The sequence below is a fragment of the Bufo gargarizans genome, chromosome 2, assembly GCF_014858855.1.
Source record: "Bufo gargarizans isolate SCDJY-AF-19 chromosome 2, ASM1485885v1, whole genome shotgun sequence".
Taxonomy (NCBI): domain Eukaryota; kingdom Metazoa; phylum Chordata; class Amphibia; order Anura; family Bufonidae; genus Bufo; species Bufo gargarizans.
The window spans coordinates 726,029,369-726,056,282 of record NC_058081.1 but is presented as its reverse complement, the minus strand read 5'-3'; the positions used below and the strand labels follow the sequence as shown (position 1 = coordinate 726,056,282).

At 51.7% G+C, this 26,914-nt stretch overlaps 1 protein-coding gene across 1 annotated transcript in view; it reads right to left on the bottom strand.

Annotated features, from left to right (window-relative positions):
• GRIK5 (glutamate ionotropic receptor kainate type subunit 5) overlaps positions 1-26,914 on the bottom strand; it is a 153,272-nt gene that overhangs the window by 10,745 nt on the left and 115,613 nt on the right. Inside the window, exons 14-16 of the mRNA XM_044278726.1 lie at positions 20,790-20,963; positions 20,406-20,571; positions 12,476-12,701 (exon numbers count right to left, since the gene is read on the bottom strand). Of these exons, the coding sequence (XP_044134661.1) occupies positions 12,476-12,701; positions 20,406-20,571; positions 20,790-20,963 (566 nt within the window). The remainder of the gene's footprint in view (positions 1-12,475; positions 12,702-20,405; positions 20,572-20,789; positions 20,964-26,914) is intronic.

Genomic DNA, 26,914 nt, shown 5'->3' with positions numbered 1-26,914 from the left:
TAAAGCATTCCCTGTTTGACTTTCAAGACGGAGCTTGGTCTCGTTTATGGAGGGATTTATTATTGGGACAGCGCTTTCATATATTGCTAGCTGTGGAAGGAGTTCGACTGAATTGCTGATCGGGAGTTGCCACGTTCTTATGCTCCATTCGGGGGTTTGATGATCGGCTGGATTAAAAACTGCATTCCTGGAGAAAGGGGCTTATTCACTAACCAGCGGCGTCATCTACCTGGCGGTGAGTGTCGTAACAATTGGTGGCAAGCAACGGGATGAATCCTACCGCCCAGAAGGCCAGCTACAAATCCCAGGGTGGAGATGCAGTATGAGGAATTAAGGCGTGCTACCCTTAAAGATATATTGGAACGCAGAGGACGATCAGCGAGTAATCTCAAGAAGAGAGAGATTATTTCTATATTATTGGAGATGGATGCAGCACAGGGAACGGAGAGCGCTAATGTGCCTGGCATACTGGATTTAACACCCGAGGAGGTACAATTTAACCGGGCAGTCCAGATAAGGCTGGCACACTTTGGCCCCAACCCTGCAGCAGATATTGTGGTCCAGGTGCAAGCAGCAGTAGCAGCACAACAGGCGCTACAGGGAAGAGGAGCTGCAGCAGCAGAGGTACCCCATAATAACAATGGAAGGAGAAAGGTACCTTTTGCTGCATTTAGACATTTTGTGGAAGCGGAGGGAGAGATTGACGGGTTCCTGGCCGATTTTGAAAGGCAGTGTGCCTTACACCAGGTACCCGCAGAGGAATGGGTCACTATCCTCTCTGGGAAATTATCCGGCCGGGCCAGTGAGGCTTTTCGGGCCATCCCAGAGGAGGACCTTACAAGTTACCGGGCAGTAAAAGATGCCCTTTTGGCCAGATACGCTGTCACCCCTGAGGCGTATCGGCGGCGATTCCGGGACACTAACAAGCAGGCTGGCGATTCTTATGTGGAGTGGGCATGCAGGGTACACCGCACCGCAGCCCACTGGATGGCAGGGTGCCAAGCGGTAACTGGGGAAGAGGTGCTGCAAGTATTTTTGTTGGAGCACTGCTTTGATCGGTTACCTGCAGGAGTCAGAGAGTGGGTTAGGGACCGCAAACCCGCTACCTTACCTGAAGCTGCTCGTCTGGCCGATGAATACACAGATGCACGAAGGCTAGACCAGACAGCAGCCAAGGTCCCTACCCGAGTGGAGTACAAACCGGCAGCACCTCCAACCACTACTGTGTATCACCCCCCAGCGCAACGCACCCCCACAATACCACCAGCGAACAATTATGTTCAGCCAGCTCGGTTCAACGCCCGGGATTACTCTCAGCCTATCCGGTGCTATGGATGCAAACAGTTGGGGCACAAGAGACCGGAGTGCCCATTGAACAATTCCAACCCAGCGCAGTCGTGGAGAAAACCAGCCGGCGGAAATCAGCAGCCACCCCAGCCTTCCGCTCACTGTCTTGAGCAGGAGGAATTTTGGGGTATACTACATGAGGCGGATCCAGTACAAGCAGCCCAGCAGGATAACCGGCAGCAGCACAAGCAGACCGTTAGACTAAATGGCAAAGTGGTCACTGGTCTGAGAGACACCGGGGCTACTATGACCCTGCTCCAAAAGAACCTTGTTTCGGAACACCAACACACTGGAAATACTGTGGCAGTGAGGGTAGCAGGAGGCGCCGTGTTCCGTCTACCTGTTGCCCGGGTTCATTTGGATTGGGGAGTGGGCTCTGGACATGTGAATGTGGGGGTTATGAAAGACTTGCCTGCTGATGTCTTGCTCGGGAATGACCTGGCCCCTTTGGTTTCTGCTTATGCTCCAATGGGACCTGCTGATGTCCACCCAGTGACTACCCGGGCCCAGACCCGTGTTGCTGGGACCAGCCCACCTGCCACCGAGACCCAGGTAAGACCCGATTCCCCGACTGATACCCTAGGACAGACCTTTGCTAGCTGGGATTCCCCAGAGGAGTTTGGGAGGGAAACTCAGGCAGATCCGACTCTCCAGAAGTATAGAGACAGAGCAGATACTGGAGAGGAAGGAGTAGATGGGGAGCGGTATGAATGGGTGGGGGACAGGTTATATAGGATCCCTAAACCGTCCCAGAAAAGTGTTGCCCATCCGCCGAATCGACAGCTGGTGGTGCCCGCAAAATACCGGCAGGAGATTCTGCGGATAGGGCATGACGTTCCATTAGCCGGACATCTAGGGTCCCGCCGCACAGCCTATAGGATCATGCAGAACTTCTTTTGGCCAAATTTTAATCAGGCTGTGCGGATACATTGTAGTACGTGTGACACTTGTCAACAGGTAGGAAAGCGGGGGGACCACCCAAGAGCTAGGCTTATGTCTATGCCTATCATTGGGGAGCCCTTTGCCCGCATAGCCGTTGACATTGTGGGTCCACTGGCCAGGGCTAGTCCATCCGGTAAGAAGTATATTCTCACCGTGGTGGACTATGCCACTCGCTATCCAGAGGCAGTAGCGCTGTCTAATATAGAGGCAGAGACAGTTGCTGATGCCCTGGTTAGGATTTTTACTAGGGTCGGGTTCCCTAAGGAGATTCTCTCTGACCAGGGAACCCAATTTACCGCTGTGCTCACCCAGCAACTGTGGAGGGTGTGCGGCATTAAACCGATACTTAGGTTCCCCGTACCATCCACAGACTAACGGCCTCTGCGAGCGATTTAATGGCACCCTCAAACAGATGTTGAGGACCTTTTCTGACACTTGCAGAGACTGGGAGCGATTCCTGCCTCATCTGTTGTTTTCTTACAGAGAGGTGCCCCAGGAATCTACTGGGTTCTCCCCCTTTGAGTTGCTCTATGGGAGGAGGGTCCGCGGACCCCTAGATCTCATTAGAGGCCACTGGGAGGGGGAGACAGAGCAGGAAGGGACCCCCATAGTACCGTATGTCATGGAACTCCGGGACCGCATGGAGAAACTGTCCCTGATGGTAAGAGAGAATCTCCAGGTGGCCCAGGGGAGACAGAAGAGATGGTACGATCGGGGTGCCCGGCAGCGAGTCTTCCAGGTTGGGCAGAAAGTGCTAGTGCTCAAACCTGTGAAGGCGAACAAGATGCAAGCATCTTGGCAGGGCCCATATAAGGTGGTAGCTCAGGTTTGTGATACTACCTACCTTATAGCCAGCTGTTCAGATGAAAGGATCCAGCGATCCTTTCATGTGAACATGCTAAAGGAGTATCAGGAGAGACCGGAGGATGTCGCTGCAGTATGTGCCCCTGCTGCAGACGATACAGAGAGTTTATCCTTACCCGATTTGTTAGAGAGGGACTCCCAGACTGACCTTACTAGTCTTGTACAGCTAGGGGATAGATTAAGCCCCACAGAGAAGGGACAGGCAAGACAGCTTCTGTGGGAGAAGCAGGCGACGTTCTCCCAAGAGCCTGGCTACACTACCCTAGCTGTACATAAGGTAGAGACCCCTGGACAGAACCCTCTACGACAGCCCCCGTACCGTATCCCTGAAGCAGTCCGAGAAGGAATGCGGAAGGAGATACAGGAGATGACCCAGCTTGGGGTCATCGAACACTCCGATAGCCCTTGGGCTTCGCCTGTAGTCCTGGTGCCTAAGAAAGATGGGACCACCCGGTTCTGTGTAGACTACAGGCGGCTCAACGAGCGGACCACCACTGACGCCTACCCGATGCCCCGGGTAGACGAATTATTAGATCGTATTGCCAGGGGACGCTATCTGACCACCATAGACCTGTGTAAAGGTTATTGGCAGATCCCCCTGGCCGAGGATGCTATCCCCAAGTCGGCCTTCGTCACCCCATTTGGCTTGTACCAATTTAAGGTCATGCCATTTGGGATGAAGAATGCCCCGGCTACCTTTCAGCGTATGGTGGATAGACTTCTCGATGGATTCCAGGAATTTGCTTGTGCATACCTGGATGACATTGCGATCTACAGTGGGTCCTGGGAGGAACACCTAGTACATGTGGGGGTAGTTTTGGACAAAATTCGGGCTGCTGGCCTGACATTAAAGCCAGAGAAGTGCCATCTAGGCATGGCTGAAGTGCAATACCTGGGTCACAGAGTGGGGTGTGGGAGCCAGAGACCGGAGCCGGCTAAGATAGAGGCAGTAGCTAACTGGCCCACACCTATCACTAAGACCCAGGTGTTAGCCTTCCTAGGGACAGCCGGGTATTACAGACGCTTTGTCCCAGACTACAGCACTATTGCTAAGCCCCTGACTGACCTGACCAAGAAAAATCTCCCTAAGCAGGTCCTGTGGTCTCCGGCTTGTGAAGCTGCGTTTCAAGCACTCAAACAGGCTCTTGTAAATGCCCCTGTCCTGGCTGCCCCAGTCCCTAACAAACGTTTTCTCGTCCATACAGATGCTTCCATGTATGGACTGGGGGCTGTGCTGAGCCAGGTCGGGGAAGATGGAGGAGAGCACCCTGTCGCATATCTCAGTAGAAAGCTGTTACCCCGAGAAGTGAGTTATGCGGCAGTGGAGAAGGAATGCTTGGCCCTGGTCTGGGCATTGAAAAAGTTAAGCCCTTATTTGTATGGACAGGAATTTTCCCTTGTGACGGACCACAATCCCCTTGTCTGGCTTAACCGGGTCTCAGGAGACAATGGGAGACTGCTGCGGTGGAGTTTAGCTTTACAACCGTATAACTTCACCATCAGCTACCGACCCGGTAAGCAGAATGGGAATGCAGATGGTTTGTCCCGGCAAACCGACGTTCTTGCTACCTCCTAGTCCGGTCATCCCCAAGTTGACCCGCCAAAGGGTCAAGCCGGGTCTGCCGGAGTGTCCCACAAGGGGGGAGCCGTGTGACAGATCCATCTGTATAGACCTATATTGCTGGTTCGTCTGTTTGCCCTCATTTCGCTGGATTTCCTGTCCATATGCCCCTGTTCGTGTGTTTCCCCACAGGGCTACTGAACGGACGGCCACCCAGGAGAAGAGTGTGCTGCTAGTAACCCAAATGGCCTCATTGTTCACAAAGGACTTGAACCAACTTGACCTCCTGGTCTAATTCGTGCCATTGTGGGACGCTAAATGTCTGTGTATTGAAAAGGGTTGTGACATTGTGTGTGTAAATGGTGATGTCTGTTCTGTTGTCCCCACATGTGTATTGGTGATTTCCCTCTGTCTTGGGAGATAATTGGATTATCCCTCGGGTGTCGCCAGGGCAGAGAGGAGGAAACCATAATGCATTGTGGGGATGTATTGTTTCTGTAGTGCTGCATGTCTGTCCTGTGTCCCAGTCTCCATTCTGGGCCCCTAGGGGCGTGTCCACCAGATGGGGACCTGCATAACAATGGGCGGGTAGCCCTCAATAAGACATTCCCTGTTTGACTTTCAAGACGGAGCTTGGTCTCGTTTATGGAGGGATTTATTATTGGGACAGCGCTTTCGTATTTTGCTAGCTGTGGAAGGAGTTCGACTGAATTGCTGATCGGGAGTTGCCACGTTCTTATGCTCCATTCGGGGGTTTGATGATCGGCTGGATTGAAAACTGCATTCCTGGAGAAAGGGGCTTATTCACTAACCAGCGGCGTCATCTACCTGGCGGTGAGTGTCGTAACATGGGGTAAATTTGGTATTTTTTTTATAAATAAAAATGAATTTTACCAGTGTCATGAAGTACAATATGTGACGAAAAAACAATCTCAGAACGGCCTGGATAAGTCAAAGCGTTTTAAAGTTCTCACCACATGAACTGACACTGGTCAGATTTGCAAAAAATGGCCTGGTCCTTAAGGTGAAATAGGGCTGAGTCCTTAAGGGGTTAATGAATAAGTTAAATAATAGCGGACCCAGTACAGAACCTTGGGGTCACCACTTATAACCGGGGACCATTAAGAGTAGGAATCATTGACCCCAACTCTTTGGATACGATCTTTAAGCCAATTTCCGATGCAATAACAAATTATGGGAGTCATTTATTAAACTGGTGTAAAATAGACCTTGCTTGCAACCAATCAGATTCCACCTTTAATTTTGGACAGCTCCTTTGGAAAATGAAAGGAGGAATCTGATTGGTTGCTATGGGCAACTAAGCCAGTTCTACCTTACACCAGTTTGATAACTGACCCCAAATGCCTTTGCAAAGTCTGCCCCTCTGTCCAGGCTTCTACTTACCTCACTACATCCACAGCCGCCCCTCTGTCCAGGCTTCTACTTACCTCACTACATCCACAGCCGCCCCTCTGTCCAGGCTTCTACTTACCTCACTACATCCACAGCCGCCCCTCTGTCCAGGCTTCTACTTACCTCACTACATCCACAGCCGCCCCTCTGTCCAGGCTACTACTCACCTCATTACATCCACAGCCGCCCCTCTGTCCAGGCTTCTACTCACCTCACTACATCCACAGCCGCCCCTCTGTCCAGGCTTCTACTTACCTCACTACATCCACAGCCAACCCTCTGTCCAGGCTTCTACTGACCTCACTACATCCACAGCCGCCCCTCTGTCCAGGCTACTACTCACCTCACTACATCCACAGCCGCCCCTCTGTCCAGGCTTCTACTTACCTCACTACATCCACAGCCGCCCCTCTGTCCAGGCTTCTACTTACCTCACTACATCCACAGCCGCTTTTCTGTCCAGGCTACTACTCACCTCACTACATCCACAGCCGCCCCTCTGTCCAGGCTTCTACTTACCTCACTACATCCACAGCCGCCCCTCTGTCCAGGCTTCTACTCACCTCACTACATCCACAGCCGCCCCTCTGTCCAGGCTTTTATTTACCTCACTACATCCACAGTCGCCCCTTTGTCCAGGCTTCTACTTACCTCACTACATTCACAGTCGCCCCTCTGTCCAGGCTTCTACTTACCTCACTACATCCACAGCCACCCCTCTGTTCAGGCTACTACTCACCCCACTACATCCACAGCCGTCCCTCTGCCTAGGCTTCTACAGTACTCACTACATCCACAGCCGCCCATTTGTCCAGGCTTCTACATCCCTCACTAAATCCACAGCCGCCCCTCTGTCCAGGCTTCTACACCCCTCACCACATCCACAGCTGCCCCTCTGTCCCGGCTTCTACTCACCTCACTACATCCACAGCCACCCCTCTGTCCAGGCTTCTACTCACCTCACTACATCCACAGCCGCTCCTCTGTCCAGGCTTATACACCCCTCACTACATCCACTGCCGCCCCTCTGTCCAGGCTTCTACTGACCTCACTACATCCACAGCCGCCCCTCTGTCCAGGCTTCTACACCCCTCACTACATCCACAGCTATCCCTCTGTCCAGGCTTCTACTGACCTCACTACATCCACAGCCACCCCTCTGTCCAGGCTACTACTTACCTCACTACATCCACAGCCGCCCCTCTGTCCAGGCTACTACTTACCTCACTACATCCACAGCCGCCCCTCTGTCCAGGCTTCTACTCACCTCACTACATCCACAGCCGCCCCTCTGTCCAGGCTTCTACAGCCCTCACTACTTTCACAGCCGCCCCTCTGTCCAGGCTTCTACTCTCCTCACTACATCCACAGCCGCCTCTCTGTCCAGGCTTCTACTCACCTCACTACATCCACAGCCGCCCCTCTGTCCAGGCTTCTACACCCCTCACCACATCCACAGCCGCCCCTCTGTTCAGGCTTCTACTCTCCTCACTACATCCACAGCCACCTCTCTGTCCAGGCTTCTACTCACCTCACTACATCCACAGCCGCCCCTCTGTCCAGGCTTCTACACCCCTCACCACATCCACAGCCGCCCCTCTCTTCAGGCTTCTACACCCCTCACTACATCCACAGCCACCCCTCTGTCCAGGCTTCTACTTAAGTCACTACATCCACAGCTGCCCCTCTGTCCAGGCTTCTACTAACCTCACTACATCCACAGCCGCTCCTCTGTCCAGGCTTCTACACCCCTTACTACATCCACTGCTGCCCCTCTGTCCAGGCTTCTACTCACCTCACTAAATCCACAGCCGTCCCTCTGTCCAGGCTTCTACACCCCTCACTACATCCACTGCTGCCCCCTCTGTCCAGGCTTTTACTCACCTCACTACATCCACAGCCGTCCCTCTGTCAAGGCTTCTACTGAACTCACTACATCCACAGCCGCCCCTCTGTCCAGGCTTCTACTGACCTCCCTACTTTCACAGCCGCCCCTCTGTCCAGGCTTCTACACCCCTCACTACATCCACAGCCGCCCCTCTGTGAAGGCTTCTACTTACCTCACTACATCCACAGCCGCCCCTCTGTCCAGGCTTCTACTCACCTCACTACATCCACAGCCGCCCCTCTGTCCAGGCTTCTACTCACCTCACTACATCCACAGCCGTCCCTCTTTCCAGGCTTCTACTGACCTCACTACATCCACAGTCGCCCCTCTTTCCAGGATTCTACACCCCTCACTACATCCACAGCTGCCCCTCTGTCCAGGCTTCTACACCCCTCACTACATCCACTGCCGCCCCTCTGTCCAGGCTTCTACTCACCTCACTACATCCACAGCCGTCCCTCTTTCCAGGCTTCTACTGACCTCACTACATCCACAGTCGCCCCTCTTTCCAGGATTCTACACCCCTCACTACATCCACAGCTGCCCCTCTGTCCAGGCTTCTACACCCCTCACTACATCCACTGCCGTCCCTCTGTCCAGGCTTCTACACCCCTCACTACATCCACAGCTGCCCCTCTGTCCAGACTTCTACTCACCTCACTACATCCACTGCCGCCCCTCTGTCCAGGCTTCTACACCCCTCACTATACACAGCCGCCCTCTGTCCAGGCTTCTACTTACCTCACTACAACCACAGCTGCCCCTCTGTCCAGGCTTCTACTTACCTCACTACAACCACAGCCGCCCCTCTGTCCATGCTTCTACTCACCTCACTACATCCACAGCTGCCCCTCTGTCCAGGTTTTTACTTCCCTCAGTTAGTTTGACAGCTTCTGTCCTTAGTAAAACCATGTTGGTTATCATTTATATTATTGACAGTTACATCCTATGTCGTCCCGTATGTCATTCCCACTATGGATGTTAAGCTTACTGGTCTATAATATCCTGGTGAAGACCTTGCACCCTTTTTGAAAATGGTCACCACATTCTCTTATGATTCAGCAATAACCTGTTAGATCTCGTTTATGATCCTTCCTGTATGGGCAATAAAAACTATGATGTGACTAATGGGGAGATAGAAAATGTTCTGTAGAGATGAAGGGTGGACCTCAGATTTACCTTCTTTAATAGGTCTATGGACACCCACTGCAACCCTGACTGAAATCAATCCATGGCACGCTGTATCACAGGGCACATCCTATAACGTGGCACCATGAGCTGTGACTTTGTCTTCTGTAAATCGCTTAGATCCCAGATCCCAGGTTCCTGTTTCCGAGTCACATTAAACCTCTCTTCATGAGTGAAGTCTTCTTCCACCAAGTAACTCTCAGGCTATTGGCATTCAGTGCTGGGTACAACCACCTGCCTCCATTACACGTCTGTGCCGGGGGCCCGGTCTACCCTCCACCACTTCCCTGCTTGTGCTATCTTAATTACTGTATTTGATGGGGACATTGATGCGCTATCAACCCAGATGGTCGAAAAAAGTTCCCAGTAAGGATGGCCATCTGCCAGAAAGCAATTAAATCTGTCTGAAAGGGAAGACGCGTTGAAAAGAATGAATAAGCGTCTCTAACAGAAAATAACAATCGGCCCCCCACCTCCACAAAAAAATCAAAAACTCAGAAATGGGAAAAATTTAAGCTTCTTCTTAACTTTAGGAGACAACAAAGATGAAGAACTTGTGTCAACTGAGTGGAAAGATGATTCTGCCATTCCTGGGTCAGTTCAATGTAATGGGGTCGTCCCCGACAGCTCATTATTTTGTCCGAGCCCTTAAGGGGGCGTCTATGGCCTACTGTATGGACGTGTATGGTCCACTGCATGGACGTGTATGGCCTACTGCGTGGACATGTATGGCCTACGGCGTGGACATTTATGGCCTACGGCATGGACATGTATGGCCTACGGCGTGGACATGTATGGCCTACGACATGGACATGTATGGCCTACGGCATGGACGTGTATGGCCTACTGCGTGGACGTGTAGGCCCACTGCATGGATGTGTATAGCCCGCTGCAGCTTTCCCCAGAAATGGCAGCCAATAGTGATGACATAAACCGTGCATCGATGGCACCAAATCTCAGCCATAACCAAACAAAACTTTTTGAAATGTATATGAATATTTTTGTATAAGCGACGACACTCTGGAATGATTTGTCCATGGGACATGTATGGTAGCTATAATCAGATATGTTGCCCGAAGATCATGTGCCCCAGTATGTAATGAGCACCACCTACTATGATAATATTGGGGTCCTATTAGGAGACAGAGGGACCATTGGACCCCGGAACAGCAGGAGCCCAGCCAAGTTGATGTAATAGCTGAGATGATGGAAACCTCCACCCATTCATCCCCTAAGATGTTGTGGTCAATACTGACTGCGGCATCTAAGTGCCCCCCTAATACTGCAGTACGACAAGGCACTGGCACAAATATCATGAGCCATAGAATAAAGTTAATGCATTATTAACATGGCATAGAAAAAGAAAATGGTGGGGGGATTTGCGTCCCCTCCCTCAAAACAATTATTGAGATTATAAAGACCACAAGATGGTACAAAAAAAATGTACAAATCATTCTGCAAAAACCTGTGAGCAATGACCGCGCTGGCGGAAATTTAGATGTTCTGGCTCCCGCCATGTTTTTATTGTACAAAAGTTTAAAAAAAATATATATATATATATATATCTACGTGTCCGTTCCGTTTTTTGTTTTTTTTTTCGAATAGGATGCGGACCCATTCATTTCAATAAGTCCGCCAAAAAATGCGGACAGCACACTGTGTGCTGTCCGCATCAGTATGTCCGTTCCGTAGCCCCGCAGAAAAAATAGAACATGTCCTATTCTTGTCCGTTTTAGGCATTGTTACAGTGGATCCGCAAAAAAAAACAACGGATGGCATCTGTTTTTTTTTGGCGGATCTGCAATTTGCGGACAGCAAAACACATACGGTCGTGTGCAGCATTGTGCGATATTTTCTCCGGCCCAAAAAACGTAAGAGGGACTGAACAGATGCATCCTGAACGGATCGCTCTCCATTCAGAATGCATCAGGATAAAACTGATCAGTTATTTTCCGGTATTGAGCCCCTAGTACGAAACTCAGTGCCGGAAAAGAATAACGCTAGTGGGAAAGTGCCCTATATTCGCCGATTTTCCATCCTGATTTTTTGAAATCCTCCTCAGCAGACAGGACTGAACCTGCACGATGGGCCCAGCAGAGGGAGCCCGAGCTCCGCACACACTGCAGCAGCGGAGGATGTGGCCTCTCGGCAGGGCGATGGCGACCTGACTGGAAAGCTCCACGGCCCAGTCATCACCAGCAGACGTGGGGCAGTAATCTGTGGGCGTCCAGGTGCATGATGGGAGGGCAGCATTTCAGGAGACCCGGCTGTAGCATCGGCATTACAGGCACACACAGACGGCGGCCCCCGGCAGAAGAGCCCCCCATCACAGAGTGACAGCACAGCGGCCGACCCCCGCGGGTTCCTGCCAATCGACCAGACAGATGTACATCAGAATTAGAGGGATGTCTGGGCAATTACATGAACCCCGAGGAGCTGCTTCGTGATTTGCAATGCAAATGCAGTCAGTGTTAACCCCCTGTGCGCCGCACATCTGCTCCGAGTGCACAAAATGCATCCAAAATGAGCAAACGTGAAATCAGGGACCGGTCCTCCTCAGGACAGAGGCTGGTGGTCCCTGGGGTGCAGCGGCTACCAGCAGAGTCATCCTGGCAGCAAATCATGGGGGGTACACGACGGAGGGCTGGGGGCATATCCTGTCACCTCCATGTCTTTCTCTGAAAGCTTTAGTCCCACGTGTGGGTTGTACAGGACACCAGTGGCAGAGCACCGTGTCCCAGCCTGCGCTCCGAGGTGTAAGGAGCCATGATACGACCCCTCCAGATGTCTAAGGGGCCCTCCTGTACCCCTGTGTGCCTCGCTTCATCACAGGCTGTAATATGGAGATAACACAGCGCCATCTGGAGGCACATGGACAGCGGGACTCAGGTATGGTATGTGCTGGAATATTGGGGGGGTCTCCCCTGAGGTTTCCATGGATCTCAGACCTGAATCTTAACGGAAACCATCCACCCAAGTCGTGCACAACCCCAAGCCCCAAAATTATATCAAAAACTTAAAGGGGCACTCCTGCCACCAAATGCGGAACCTGTGGCCCCCCTCCCAGCACATCCTGGTAAGTATCATATAGGGTGGTGGTCAGACATGCTGCCGTGATGGTCACAGCGGTTTAACCCCTTACTTTTTTCATCCAGAGAACACTGGTCTACTGGAGGTGACCTATGAAGTGCATGACCCCAGTACTGCCAGCCGAGCCACGCCTGCAAAGGACAGACAGCTGGCGCGCCTGGCACGGTGCCACGGTATCTCACCTAGCGGCATCCCAATGCCATAGCCCTTGGTATCGAGTAAGCCACCAATTTGGGTGAGGTTGCAGTTAAGCCTGCGGTGGTACTCGTTCATGGTGGACTCCAGCAGAAAGGCGTAGCGGGAGTTCAGCACCCGAGCGATCCCCTCTTCTGTGCTCTTGACAAACACACTCGGCTGCTTCGAGTTCATGTAATTCCACATGCGCTGGTACGTCTGGTACCTGGAGTTCTGCGGGCAAAGAAAATGGAGATTAGAAATATGTACGGGGAGACAGCACCAAGGAGGACGCTCGGAAGTAAGGGTAAGTTCACACTGGGGATATACACTATAACATGTACACTATAGAGTGCGGTCTACCGGGACATGTACACTATAGAGGGCGGTCTACGGGGACATGTACACTATAGAGTACGGTCTACGGGGACGTGTACACTATAGAGTGCGGTCTACGGGGACGTGTACACTATAGAGGGCAGTCTACCGGGACATGTACACTATAGAGTGCGGTCTACCGGGACATGTACACTATAGAGTGCGGTCTACCGGGACATGTACACTGTAGAGTGCGGTCTACGGGGACGTGTACACTATAGAGTGTGGTCTACGGGGACATGTACACTATAGAGGGCGGTCTACGGGGACATGTACACTATAGAGTGTGGTCTACGGGGACATGTACACTATAGAGGGCGGTCTACGGGGACATGTACACTATAGAGTGCGGTCTACGGGGACATGTACACTATAGAGGGCGGTCTACGGGGACATGTACACTATAGAGTGCGGTCTACGGGGACATGTACACTATAGAGGGCGGTCTACGGGGACATGTACACTATAGAGGGCGGTCTACGGGGACATGTACACTATAGAGTGCGGTCTACGGGGACATGTACACTATAGAGTGCGGTATAACGGGACATGTACACTATAGAGGGCGGTCTACCGGGACATGTACACTGTAGAGTGCGGTCTACGGGGACGTGTACACTATAGAGTGTGGTCTACGGGGACATGTACACTATAGAGGGCGCTCTACCGGGACATGTACACTATAGAGTGCGGTCTACGGGGACATGTACACTATAGAGTGCGGTCTACGGAGACATGTACACTATAGAGTGCGATCTATCAGGACATGTACACTATAGAGTGCGGTCTACGGGGACATGTACACTATAGAGTGCGGTCTACGGGGACATGTACACTATAGAGTGCGGTATAACGGGACATGTACACTATAGAGGGCGGTCTACGGGGACATGTACACTATAGAGTGCGGTCTACGGGGACATGTACACTATAGAGTGCGGTCTACGGGGACATGTACACTATAGAGTGCGATCTACCGGGACATGTACACTATAGAGGGCGGTCTACCAGGACATGTACACTATAGAGTGCGGTCTACAGGGACATGTACACTATAGAGTGCAGTCTACCAGGACATGTACACTATAGAGTGCGGTCTACAGGGACATGTACACTATAGAGTGCGGTCTACGGGGACATGTACACTATAGAGGGCGGTCTACGGGGACATGTACACTATAGAGTGCGATCTACCGGGACATGTACACTATAGAGGGCGGTCTACAGGGACATGTACACTATAGAGTGCGATCTACCAGGGCATGTACATTATAGAGTGCGGTCTACGGGGACATGTACAATATAGAGTGCGGTCTACAGGGACATGTACATTATAGAGTGCGATCTACCGGGACATGTACACTATAGAGTGCGGTCTATCAGGACATGTACACTATAGAGTGCGGTCTACCGGGATATGTACACTATAGAGTGCGGTCTATCGGGACATGTACACTATAGAGTGCGATCTACCGGGACATGTACACTATAGAGTGCGGTCTACCGGGACATGTACACTATAGAGTGCGATCTACCTGCACATGTACACTATGGAGTGCGGTCTATCGGGACATGTACACTGTAAAGTGCGGTCTACCAGTACATGTACACTATAGAGTGCGGTCTACAGGGACATGTACACTATAGAGTGCGGCCTACCGGGACATGTACACTATAGAGTGCGGCCTACAGGGACATGTACACTATAGAGTGCGGTCTACCGGGACATGTACACTATAGAGTGCGGTCTACAGGGACATGTACACTATAGAGTGCGGTCTACAGGGACATGTACACTATAGAGTGCGGTCTACAGGGACATGTACACTATAGAGTGCGGCCTACAGGGACATGTACACTATAGAGTGCGGTCTACAGGGACATGTACACTATAGAATGCGGTCTACCTGCACATGTACACTATAGAGTGCGGTCTACCGGGACATGTACACTATAGAGTGCGGTATAACGGGACATATACACTATAGAGGGCGGTCTACCGGGACATGTACACTATAGAGTGAGGTCGACGGGGACATGTACACTATAGAGTGCGGTCTACCGGGACATGTACACTATAGAGTGCGGTCTACCTGCACATGTACACTATAGAGTTCGGTCTATCGGGACATGTACACTGTAGAGTGCGGCCTACCGGGACATGTACACTATAGAGTGCGGTATAACGGGACATGTACACTATAGAGGGCGGTCTACCGGGACATGTACACTATAGAGTGAGGTCTACGGGGACATGTACACTATAGAGTGCGGTCTACCGGGACATGTACACTATAAAGTGCGGTCTACAGGGACATGTACACTATAGAGGGCGGTCTACCGGGACATGTACACTATAAACTGCGGTCTACGGGGACATGTACACTATAGAGGGTGGTCTACAGGGACATGTACACTATAGAGTGCGATCTATCAGGACATGTACACTATAGAGTGCGGTCTACAGGCACATGTACACTATAGAGTGCGGTCTACCTGCACATGTACACTATAGAGTGAGGTCTACTGGGACACGTACACTATAGAGTGCGGTCTACAGGGACATGTACACCATAGAGTGCCGTCTACCTGCACATGTACACTATAGAGTGCGGTCTACCAGGACATGTACACTATAGAGTGCGGTCTACCTGCACATGTACACTATAGAGTGCGGTCTACCGGGACATGTACACTATAGAGTGCGGTCTACCGGGACATGTACACTATAGAATGCGGTCTACTGGGACATGTACACTATGGAGTGTGGTTTACCGGGACATGTACACTATAGAGTGTGGTCTACGGGGACATGTACACTATAGAGTGCGGTCTACGGGGACATGTACACTATAGAGTGCGGTCTATGTGGACATGTACACTATAGAGTGCGGTCTACGGGGACATGTACGCTATAGAGTGCGGTGTACATGGACATGTATACTGCAGAGTGCGGTCTACCGACACATGTACACTTCAGAATGCGGTCTACCTGCACATGTACACTATAGAGTTCGGTCTACCGGGACATGTACACTTTAGAGTGCGGCCTACCGGGACCTGTACACTATAGAGTGCGATCTACCAGGGCATGTACATTATAGAGTGCGGTCTACGGGGACATGTACAATATAGAGTGCGGTCTACCGGGACATGTACACTATAGAGTGCGATCTACCAGGGCATGTACATTATAGAGTGCGGTCTACGGGGACATGTACAATATAGAGTGCGGTCTACCGGGACATGTACACTATAGAGTGCGGTCTACAGGGACATGTACATTATAGAGTGCGATCTACCGGGACATGTACACTATAGAGTGCGGTCTATCAGGACATGTACACTATAGAGTGCGGTCTACCGGGATATGTACACTATAGAGTGCGGTCTATCGGGACATGTACACTATAGAGTGCGATCTACCGGGACATGTACACTATAGAGTGCGATCTACCGGGACATGTACACTATAGAGTGCGGTCTACCTGCACATGTACACTATAGAGTGCGGTCTATCGGGACATGTACACTGTAAAGTGCAGTCTACCGGGACATGTACACTATACAGTGCGGTCTACCAGGACATGTACACTATACAGTGCGGTCTACCGGGACATGCACACTATAGAGGGTGGTCTACCAGGACATGTACACTATAGAGGGTGGTCTACCAGGACATGTACATTATAGAGTGCGATCTACCGGGACATGTACACTATAGAGTGCGGTCTACAGGGACATGTACACTATAGAGTGCGGTCTACAGGGACATGTACACTATAGAATGCGGTCTACCTGCACCTGTACACTATAGAGTTCGGTCTATCGGGACATGTACACTGTAGAGTGCGGCCTACCGGGACATGTACACTATAGAGTGCGGTATAACGGGACATGTACACTATAGAGGGCGGTCTACCGGGACATGTACACTATACAGTGCGGTCTACCAGGACATGTACACTATACAGTGCGGTCTACCGGGACATGCACACTATAGAGGGTGGTCTACCAGGACATGTACACTATAGAGGGTGGTCTACCAGGACATGTACATTATAGAGTGCGATCTACCGACCTTCGCTTGCTTTCTGACTCTCTTCTCCCACTCTCTACCATCTGTTGCCTCCAAGACCCAGAAGCTGCTACCACCCTATATAACACCACAATAAGTTCAGCTCTGGACACTGTTGCCCCCCTCACACATAACAAAATCCGGAAAATCAACAGACAACCCTGGCACACCAACCTGACGAAGAAACTCAGACAAGCTTCCAGGGCTGCTGAGCGGCAATGGAAGAAATCCCCTTCTATAGATCATCTCACTGCATACAAGCAATCCCTTCTCATATTCAAATCCTCACTCGCTGATGCAAAACAGGCCTACTTCTCATCTCTCATATCTTCCCTGTCACACAGCCCTAAACAACTTTTTAGCACGTTTAACTCCCTTCTCCGTCCCCCAGCGCTCCCACCCTCTCCTCTCTTCTCAGCTGAGGACTTTGCCAAATATTTCAAACAAAAGATAGTCCACATCAGAGAAAGCTTTACTACACAGTCCCCACAGACCCTCTACACAACTGCTCGGTCCTCTCCCCCTAAAACCCGCTTCTCCACCATTACAGAAGAAAAACTCTCCACATCACATCTCACCACCTGTGCACTTGACCCGATCCCATCCCACCTCATCCCTAACCTCACCCCAGTGTTTATCCCAGCCCTAACTCATCTCTTCAATCTATCACTAAACTCTGGTGTCTTCCCCTCTGCTTTTAAACATGCTACCATTACACCCATCCTCAAAAAGCCTTCACTTGACCCATCTTCCTTGTCCAGTTATCGCCCCATATCACTTCTTCCGTATGCCTCAAAGCTACTTGAACAACATGTCCATTCTGAACTGTCCTCCCACCTCTCCTCTTGCTCCCTCTTTGACCGCCTACAATCCGGCTTCCGAACCCACCACTCGACCGAGACTGCCCTTACCAAAGTCACCAATGACCTACTGACAGCCAAAACCAAGAAACAATACTCTGTCCTCCTTCTCCTTGACCTGTCCTCTGCCTTCGACACTGTTGACCACTCCCTTCTGTTGCAAACGCTCTCATCTCTTGGCATCACTGACCTGGCCCTCTCCTGGATCACCATACCTCACAGACCGGACGTTTAGCGTCTCCCACTCCCGCACCACCTCCTCGTCTCATTCCCTCTCTGTTGGTGTCCCGCAAGGCTCTGTCCTAGGACCCCTGCTCTTCTCTATCTACACTTTTGGCCTGGGACAGCTCATAGAGTCCTATGGCTTTCAGTATCACTCCTACGCTGACGACACACAAATCTACCTTTCTGGTCCAGACATCACCACCTTACTATCAAGAATCCCACAATGTCTATCTTCTATATCATCCTTCTTCACCTCTCGCTTTCTTAAACTTAACATGGATAAGACAGAATTCATAATCTTTCCCCCATCTTGTTCAACCCCCCCAACAGACCTATCTATCACGATCAATGGCTACACATTATCCCCAGTCAAAAAAGCCCGCTGCCTTGGAGTGACCTTAGATTCTGCCCTTTCCTTCCGACCGCACGTCCAAGCCCTTTCCACCACCTGCCGCCTCCAACTCAAAAACATCTTCCGCATCCGTGCTTTCCTTAACTTTGAATCTGCGAAAATGCTCGTACATGCCCTCATTATCTCCCGCCTAGACTACTGCAACATTCTCCTCTGTGGCCTTCCATCTAGCACCCTCGCACCCCTCCAATCTATCCTCAACTCCGCTGCCCGACTAATCCACCTCTCACCTTATTACTCCTCTGCCTCTCCCCTCTGCCAATCCCTTCACTGGCTCCCCATTGCCCAACGAATCCACTTCAAAGTACTGACAAACACATACAAGGCCGTCCATAACCTGTCCCCTCCCTACATCTCTGAGCTACTTTCCCGATACATCCCCACACGCACTCTCCGATCCTCGCAAGACCTCCTTCTCTCCTCTCCTCTTATCGCCTCTTCCCACAATCGACTCCAAGATTTCTCCCATGCATCCCCCATACCTCGGAACTCGCTACCCCAACATATCAGACTCTCACCTACAGTGGAATCCTTCAAAAGAAACCTGAAAACCCACCTCTTCAGACAAGCCTACAACCAATGACCCTGCTGCCTCTATACCGCCATGACCAACTCAACCCGCACCTACTGTGTCCTTCTCCCATACCATGTAGATTGTAAGCCTCGCGGGCAGGGCCCTCTCTCCTTCTGTACCAGTTTGTAACTCATCTTGTTTATGATTAGTACAATTGTCTGTTATGTATGTGCACCGCTTATCATATGTACAGCGCTATGGAATGAATGGCGCTTAAATAATAAATAATAATAATAATAATATAGAGTGAGGTCTACGGGGACATGTACACTATAGAGTGCGGTCTACCGGGACATGTACACTATAGAGTGCGGTCTATCGGGACATGTACACTATAGAGTGCGGTCTATCGGGACATGTACACTATAAAGTGCGGTCTACGGGGACATGTACACTATAGAGTACGGTCTACCGGGACATGTACACTATAGAGTGCGGTCTACCTCCACATGTACACTATAGAGTGCGGTCTACCTGCACATGTACACTATAGAGTGCGGTCTACCGGGACATGAACACTATAGAGTGCGGTCTACCGGGACATGTACACTATAGAATGCGGTCTACTGGGACATGTACACTATGGAGTGTGGTTTACCGGGACATGTACACTATAGAGTGTGGTCTACGGGGACATGTACACTATAGAGTGCGGTCTACGGGGACATGTACACTATAGAGTGCGGTCTACGGGGACATGTACACTATAGAGTGCGGTCTACGGGGACATGTACACTATAGAGTGCGGTCTACGGGGACATGTACGCTATAGAGTGCGGTCTACATGGACATGTATACTGCAGAGTGCGGTCTACCGACACATGTACACTATAGAATGCGGTCTACCTGCACATGTACACTATAGAGTTCGGTCTATCGGGACATGTACACTGTAGAGTGCGGTCTACCGGGACATGTACACTTTAGAGTGCGGCCTACCGGGACTTGTACACTATAGAGTGCGGTATAACGGGACATGTACACTATAGAGGGCGGTATAACGGGACATGTACACTATAGAGGGCGGTCTACCGGGACATGTACACTATAGAGTGCAGTATAACGGGACATGTACACTATAGAGGGCGGTCTACTGGGACATGTACACTATAGAGGGCGGTCTATCGGGACATGTACACTATAGAGTGCGGTCTACTGGGACATGTAAACTCTAGAGGGCGGTCTACGGGGACACGTACACTACAGAGGGCGGTCTATCTGGACATGTACACTATAGAGGGCGGTATAGAGTAGCACTATGCGTCTATACTGCTGGCCTCTCCATCTCTAGGGTTGTCATATCCAGTCCGGTGGAGACCGCACTGATTCACAGTTTGCCATTCACACTTCGGTTCATCGCTCCTCCTTACTTTAAATTATTTTTACAGCGAGTGCGGACAAGATTACCCACCTGGAAGAAGGTCATGGTGGATCCACCATGAATGGTCCCATACTCAATGTTGGTCTGATCTGCCAGGTCATCAGCGGACTCTATCGGGACCTCCATCCTCTGCACTGTCAGGAAGGCAGCCAGGTTGGCGGTATAGGAAGAGATAATGATGAGGGTGAAGGCCCACCTGGAAGAGAGGCACCAGATGACAGCGGCTGGAGAGGGGGCCTGAGATGTTAGAGCGGGGCCCGTGATAATGGAGCAGGGGCAAGTGATGCTGGAGTAGGGGATGTCTACAAGGCTATGTACAGGCCTGGGGTGGATAATGGACCTAGGGGAAGCCAGCAAACAATGTGCTTCCAAAGGAAACCGTGGTTGGTGCACGTTGCACTCCCCCACACTTACCAGACCCCGCTGACACATCTTGTAGACAGGGCCCGGGGCATGACTTCCGATCCCTGCTGCATGAACCCTCCGACAGGAAACCACAGGCTGTTTCCCAGGGTGTACTGGTTCTCCAGGATGTGGTGCCGTTCCCGCAGACACGGATGTGGGTTATACCATTCATAGGGGCTCAATCTGAGGGGAGAAGAGGCAGATGTGAGGGTGGCACACACTGGGACAGTCCGTGTACACAGCATGTAGAATGAGAGCTGGCATCTGGCCCCATGTGTACACAGCATGTAGAATGAGAGCTGGGAGGCCTGTGGGCCCTGTGAGTACACAGCCTGTAGACTAAGAACCGGTAGTGGGCCCCGTCGGCACACAGCCTGTAGAATGAAGCTGCGAGGCCTGCGGGCCCCAACAGTACACAGCCTGTAGACTGAGAGCCGATAGTGGGCCCCATAAGTACACAGCCTGTAGAATGAAGCTGCGAGGCCTGCGGGCCCCATCAGTACACAGCCTGTAGACTAAGAACCGGTAGTGGGCCCCATCAGCACACAGCCTCTAGACTGAGAGCTGGCATCGGGCCCCATGTGTACACAGCATGTAAAATGAAGCTGCAAGGCCTGCTTGCCCTGTGAGTACACAGCCTATAGACTAAGAACCGGTAGTGGGCCCCATCAGTACACAGCCTGTAGACTGAGAGCCAGTAGTGGGCCCCATCAGTACACAGCCTGTAGACTGAGAGCCGATAGTGGGCCCCATCAGTACACAGCCTGTAGACTGAGAGCCGATAGTGGGCCCAGTCAGTACACAGCCTGTAGACTGAGAGCCGATAGTGGGCCCAGTCAGTACACAGTCTGTAGACTGAGAGCCGGTAGTAGGCCCCATCAGTACACAGCCTGTAGACTGAGAGCCGATAGTGGGCCCCATCAGTACACAGCCTGTAGACTGAGAGCCGATAGTGGGCCCTGTCAGCACATAGCCTGTAGACTTAGAGCCGATAGTGGGCCCCGCGTGTACACAGCCTGTAGACTGAGAGCCGGTAGTGGGCCCCGCATGTACACAGCCTGTAGACTGAGAGCCGGTAGTAGGTCCCGTCAGCACATAGCCTGTAGACTGAGAGCCGGTAGTGGGCCCGTGTGTACACAGCCTGTAGACTCAAAGGTGGCAGGCCTGCGGGCCCCGTCAGTACACAGCCTGTATATGGAGAGCTGGTAGTGGGTCCCGTGTGTACACAGCCTGCAGACTTAGAGGTGGCAGGCCTGTGGGCCCCCTCAGTACACAGCCTGTAGACTGAGAGCCGGTAGTACGTCCCGTCAGTACACAGCCTGTAGACTGAGAGCCGGTAGTAGGTCCCGTCAGTACACAGCCTGTAGACTGAAAGCCGGTAGTAGGTCCCGTCAGTACACAGCCTGTAGACTGAGAGCCGGTAGTAGGTCCCGTCAGTACACAGCCTGTAGACTGAGAGCCGGTAGTACGTCCCGTCAGTACACAGCCTGTAGACTGAGAGCCGGTAGTACGTCCCGTCAGTACACAGCCTGTAGACTGAGAGCCGGTAGTACGTCCCGTCAGTACACAGCCTATAGACTGAGAGCCGGTAGTAGGCCCAGTCAGTACACAGACTGTAGACTGAGAGCCAATAGTGAGCCCTGTGTGTACACAGCCTGTAGACTGAGAGCCGGTAGTAGGTCCCGTCAGTACACAGCCTGTAGACTGAGAGCCGGTAGTAGGCCCAGTCAGTACACAGCCTGTAGACTGAGAGCCAGTAGTAGGTCCCTTCAGTACACAGCCTGTAGACTGAGAGACGGTAGTAGGTCCCGTCAGTACACAGCCTGTAGACTGAGAGCTGGTAGTGAGCCCCGTGTGTACGCAGCCTGTAGACTGAGAGCTGGTAGTGAGCCCCTTGTGTACGCAGCCTGCAGACTCAGAGGTTGCAGGCCTGCGGTCCCCCTCAGTACACAGCCTGTAGACTGAGAGCCGGTAGTGAGCCCCGTGTGTACACAGCCTGTAGACTGAGAGCTGATAGTGAGCCCCGTCAGTACACAGCCTGTAGACTGAGAGCCTGTAGTGAGCCCCGTGTGTACACAGCCTGTAGACTGAGAGCCTGTAGTGAGCCCTGTGTGTACGCAGCCTGTAGACTGAGAGACAGTAGTAGGTCCCGTCAGTACACAGCCTGTAGACTGAGAGCTGATAGTGAGCCCCGTCAGTACACAGCCTGTAGACTGAGAGCCGATAGTGAGCCCCGTCAGTACACAGCCTGTAGACTGAGAGCCGATAGTGAGCCCCGTGTGTACACAGCCTGTAGACTGAGAGCCGATAGTGAGCCCCGTCAGTACACAGCCTGTAGACTGAGAGCCGATAGTGAGCCCCGTCAGTACACAGCCTGTAGACTGAGAGCCGGTAGTACGTCCCGTCAGTACACAGCCTGTAGACTGAGAGCCGATAGTGAGCCCCGTCAGTACACAGCCTGTAGACTGAGAGCCGGTAGTACGTCCCGTCAGTACACAGCCTGTAGACTGAGAGCCGGTAGTGAGCCCCGTGTGTACACAGCCTGTAGACTGAGAGCCGATAGTAAGCCCCGTCAGTACACAGCCTGTAGACTGAGAGCCTGTAGTGAGCCCCGTGTGTACACAGCCTGTAGACTGAGAGCCGATAGTGGGCCCCGTCAGTACACAGCCTGTAGACTGAGAGCTGGTAGTACGTCCCGTCAGTACACAGCCTGTAGACTGAGAGCCGGTAGTGAGCCCCGTGTGTACACAGCCTGTAGACTGAGAGCCGATAGTGAGCCCCGTCAGTACACAGCCTGTAGACTGAGAGCTGGTAGTACGTCCCGTCAGTACACAGCCTGTAGACTGAGAGCCGGTAGTGAGCCCCGTGTGTACGCAGCCTGTAGACTGAGAGCCTGTAGTGAGCCCCGTGTGTACACAGCCTGTAGACTGAGAGCCGATAGTGGGCCCCGTCAGTACACAGCCTGTAGACTGAGAGCTGGTAGTACGTCCCGTCAGTACACAGCCTGTAGACTGAGAGCTGGTAGTACGTCCCGTCAGTACACAGCCTGTAGACTGAGAGCCGGTAGTGAGCCCCGTGTGTACACAGCCTGTAGACTGAGAGCCGATAGTAAGCCCCGTCAGTACACAGCCTGTAGACTGAGAGCCTGTAGTGAGCCCCGTGTGTACACAGCCTGTAGACTGAGAGCCGATAGTGGGCCCCGTCAGTACACAGCCTGTAGACTGAGAGCTGGTAGTACGTCCCGTCAGTACACAGCCTGTAGACTGAGAGCCGGTAGTGAGCCCCGTGTGTACACAGCCTGTAGACTGAGAGCCGATAGTGAGCCCCGTCAGTACACAGCCTGTAGACTGAGAGCTGGTAGTACGTCCCGTCAGTACACAGCCTGTAGACTGAGAGCCGGTAGTGAGCCCCGTGTGTACGCAGCCTGTAGATGGGGAGCTAAAATAACAATTCTGGACCATGCTTTGTGCCGTCCCTCTGTTATTCTTCCTGGAAATATCTGAATTCATTTAAGGGTGTGAGTATTCCTCTCCTATGAGACACGTCCCTAAACACTCTGTCTAATCAGTGCTGACAGACTATGTAGGGACATGCTGTATTGACAGGAGGCACAACAGGGGAACCCTAAAATGCCCACTCTGACACAATCAGCACCGACTGGTCACTGGACAGTGTCAACGGTGTCTGTAAAAGTAGGAAAGATAACACCCAGTTCTCAATGTGTGCGTGTTTTGCAGGAGGAAATACAGAGGAACGGCACAACACTGAGGTCCAGGATGCACCAGAATAGTTAGGAGAGCGGCCGGGTCCTCGGGGGTGTGACCGTCGTTCTTATAGCCATCATACAGATCGCTGTCTAGCACACAGCGCCGCTCTTGGCCACGGCTGGTACTGCAGCATCCAGTGGTAATACTGGACGCGGTGAACGGAGGCGGTTCACCTCATGTGTGCACAGATGGCGGCGGTCTGCTCACACCCAGCCCCGTCACCAGAGCCATATACTAAATAAAACCCTCCCGGAGAGAAGCGGCGCTCTCAGGCTGAACGCAGCGCGCCACTACTGACCGTGAACACGCAGCAATAAACCTCGCCGTGTAGCCCTCGCATAGATAGCAGCTACCTTTAAAGGCTCATGAACACAAATGTATTTTTTTTCCGTGTCGGTTGCGTTTTGTTTTTTTGTGGACCGTATGTGGAACCATTCATTTCAATGGGTCCACAAAAAAACGGGAGTTAGTCTATTCCACCCAATAATAGAACATGTCCTATTATTGTCCGCTTTACGAACAAGGATAGGACTGTTCTATTAGGGGCCGGCTGCTCCGTTCCCCAAAATACGGAATGCACACGGACTGTATTTTTTGCGGATCGCTAAATATATACGGTCGTGTGCATGAGCCCTAACTCTACATTTTCCATAACATAAATACATTAAAATCGCAACATTCGTTCAGGACCTTTGGACAATCCAAGGTGTCCTATTCCGTTTTTGCGGACATGAATAGTAATTTGTATCATGCAGAAGGAGGTTCCAATCCTCAAAATGAGGGCCACAAAATGAATACGGTCGTCTGAAAGAGCTCTTGAAGTGGATGGTGCTGGAAGAGATGTGGAGCAGTGACGGCCGACACATTGATACGAAGCTTCTGCAAAAAGAGGGACTTTGGATCCACACCTTGAACGAAGTCTAAAGGGACCGAACGAATGTTTCAATTTAAATGTATTTTTGTGACCTTAAAGGGATATTTCCATCACATACAATGGGGGCATATCGCTGGATATGCCCCCATTGTCTGATAGGAGCGGGTCCCAGACCCACACCTACAAGGAGAACCGAGCGGAGAGAGCTGAGGCTGGAGGACCCCAGGTTTCCCGGGGTCTGTCCACCACCAAGCGCTGCTCTCATACAAGTGAATGGGAGCGCACAGCGCATGCGCAGCCCCTGCTCCCATTCATTTCTATGGGGTAGTCGGAAATAGTCAAGCCAGCACTGGGCTATTTTCGGCAGCCCCATTGAAATGAATGGAGGGCGGCTGCGCATGCGCCCTCCATTCATCTCCCCACTCAGTTTTATTTTATTGTGAAGCAAATAACAAATAGGACAAAATAACAGAAAATGTCAATGTGCAGAACTATTCACCCCCCTAAAGTCAGTACTTTGTAGAGGCCCCTTTTGCGGCAATCACAGCTCCAAGTCGCTCTGGATAAGTCTCTATGAGCAGTCGCCACATCTGACCACTGGGATTGTCGCCCGTTCCTCCTTGCAGAACTGCTCCGGCTCCTTCAGGTCGGATGTTTGCGCTTGTGAACAGCGATCTTTACGTCTGAACACAGATCTTCTATTGGATTGAGATCTGGGCTGTGACTCGGCCGTTCCATCACATTTACAGGTTTCCCCTTAAACCAAGTGTTGCTTTAGCCGTGTGTTTGGGGTCATTGTCCTGCTGGAAGGTGAGCCTCCGTCCTAGCCTCAGATCACGCACAGAGTGGGGCAGGTTCTGCTCAAGAATATCCCTGTATTTAGCACCATCCATCTTTCCCTCAGCTCTGACCAGTTTCCCAGTTCCCCCAGTATGATGCTGCCACCATCAGGTCTCACTGTGGGGATGGGGTTCTTTGGGTGATGTGATGTGTTGGGTTTGCGCCAGACATAGCGTTTTCTTTGATGGCTGAAAAGTTCAATGTTAGTCTCCTCAGACCAGAGCCCCGTCCTCCATACATTTTGGGAGTCTCCCACAGGCCTTTTCACTCACAACGCGGCTTATTGTCTTTAGCTGACAGTAATGGCTTCTTCTGGCCGCTCTGCCATAAAGCCCAACTCTATGGAGCGTACGGCTTATTGTCGTCCTATGGACAGATCCTCCAGTCTCTGCTGTGGAACTCTGCAGCTCCTCCAGGGTTACCTCAGGTCTCTGTGCTGCCTCTCTGATTAATGCCCTCCTTGCCCGGCCCATGAGTTTTGGTGGGCGTCCGTCTCTTGGCAGGTTTGATGTTGTGCCATGTTCTTTCCATTTGGTTATGATAGATTTGGATATTTTTTTATAACCTGACCCTGACTTCTCAACAACATTGTCCCTTACTTGTTTGGAGAGTTCCTCGGTCTTCATGGCAGTGTTTGGTTAGTGATGCCTCTT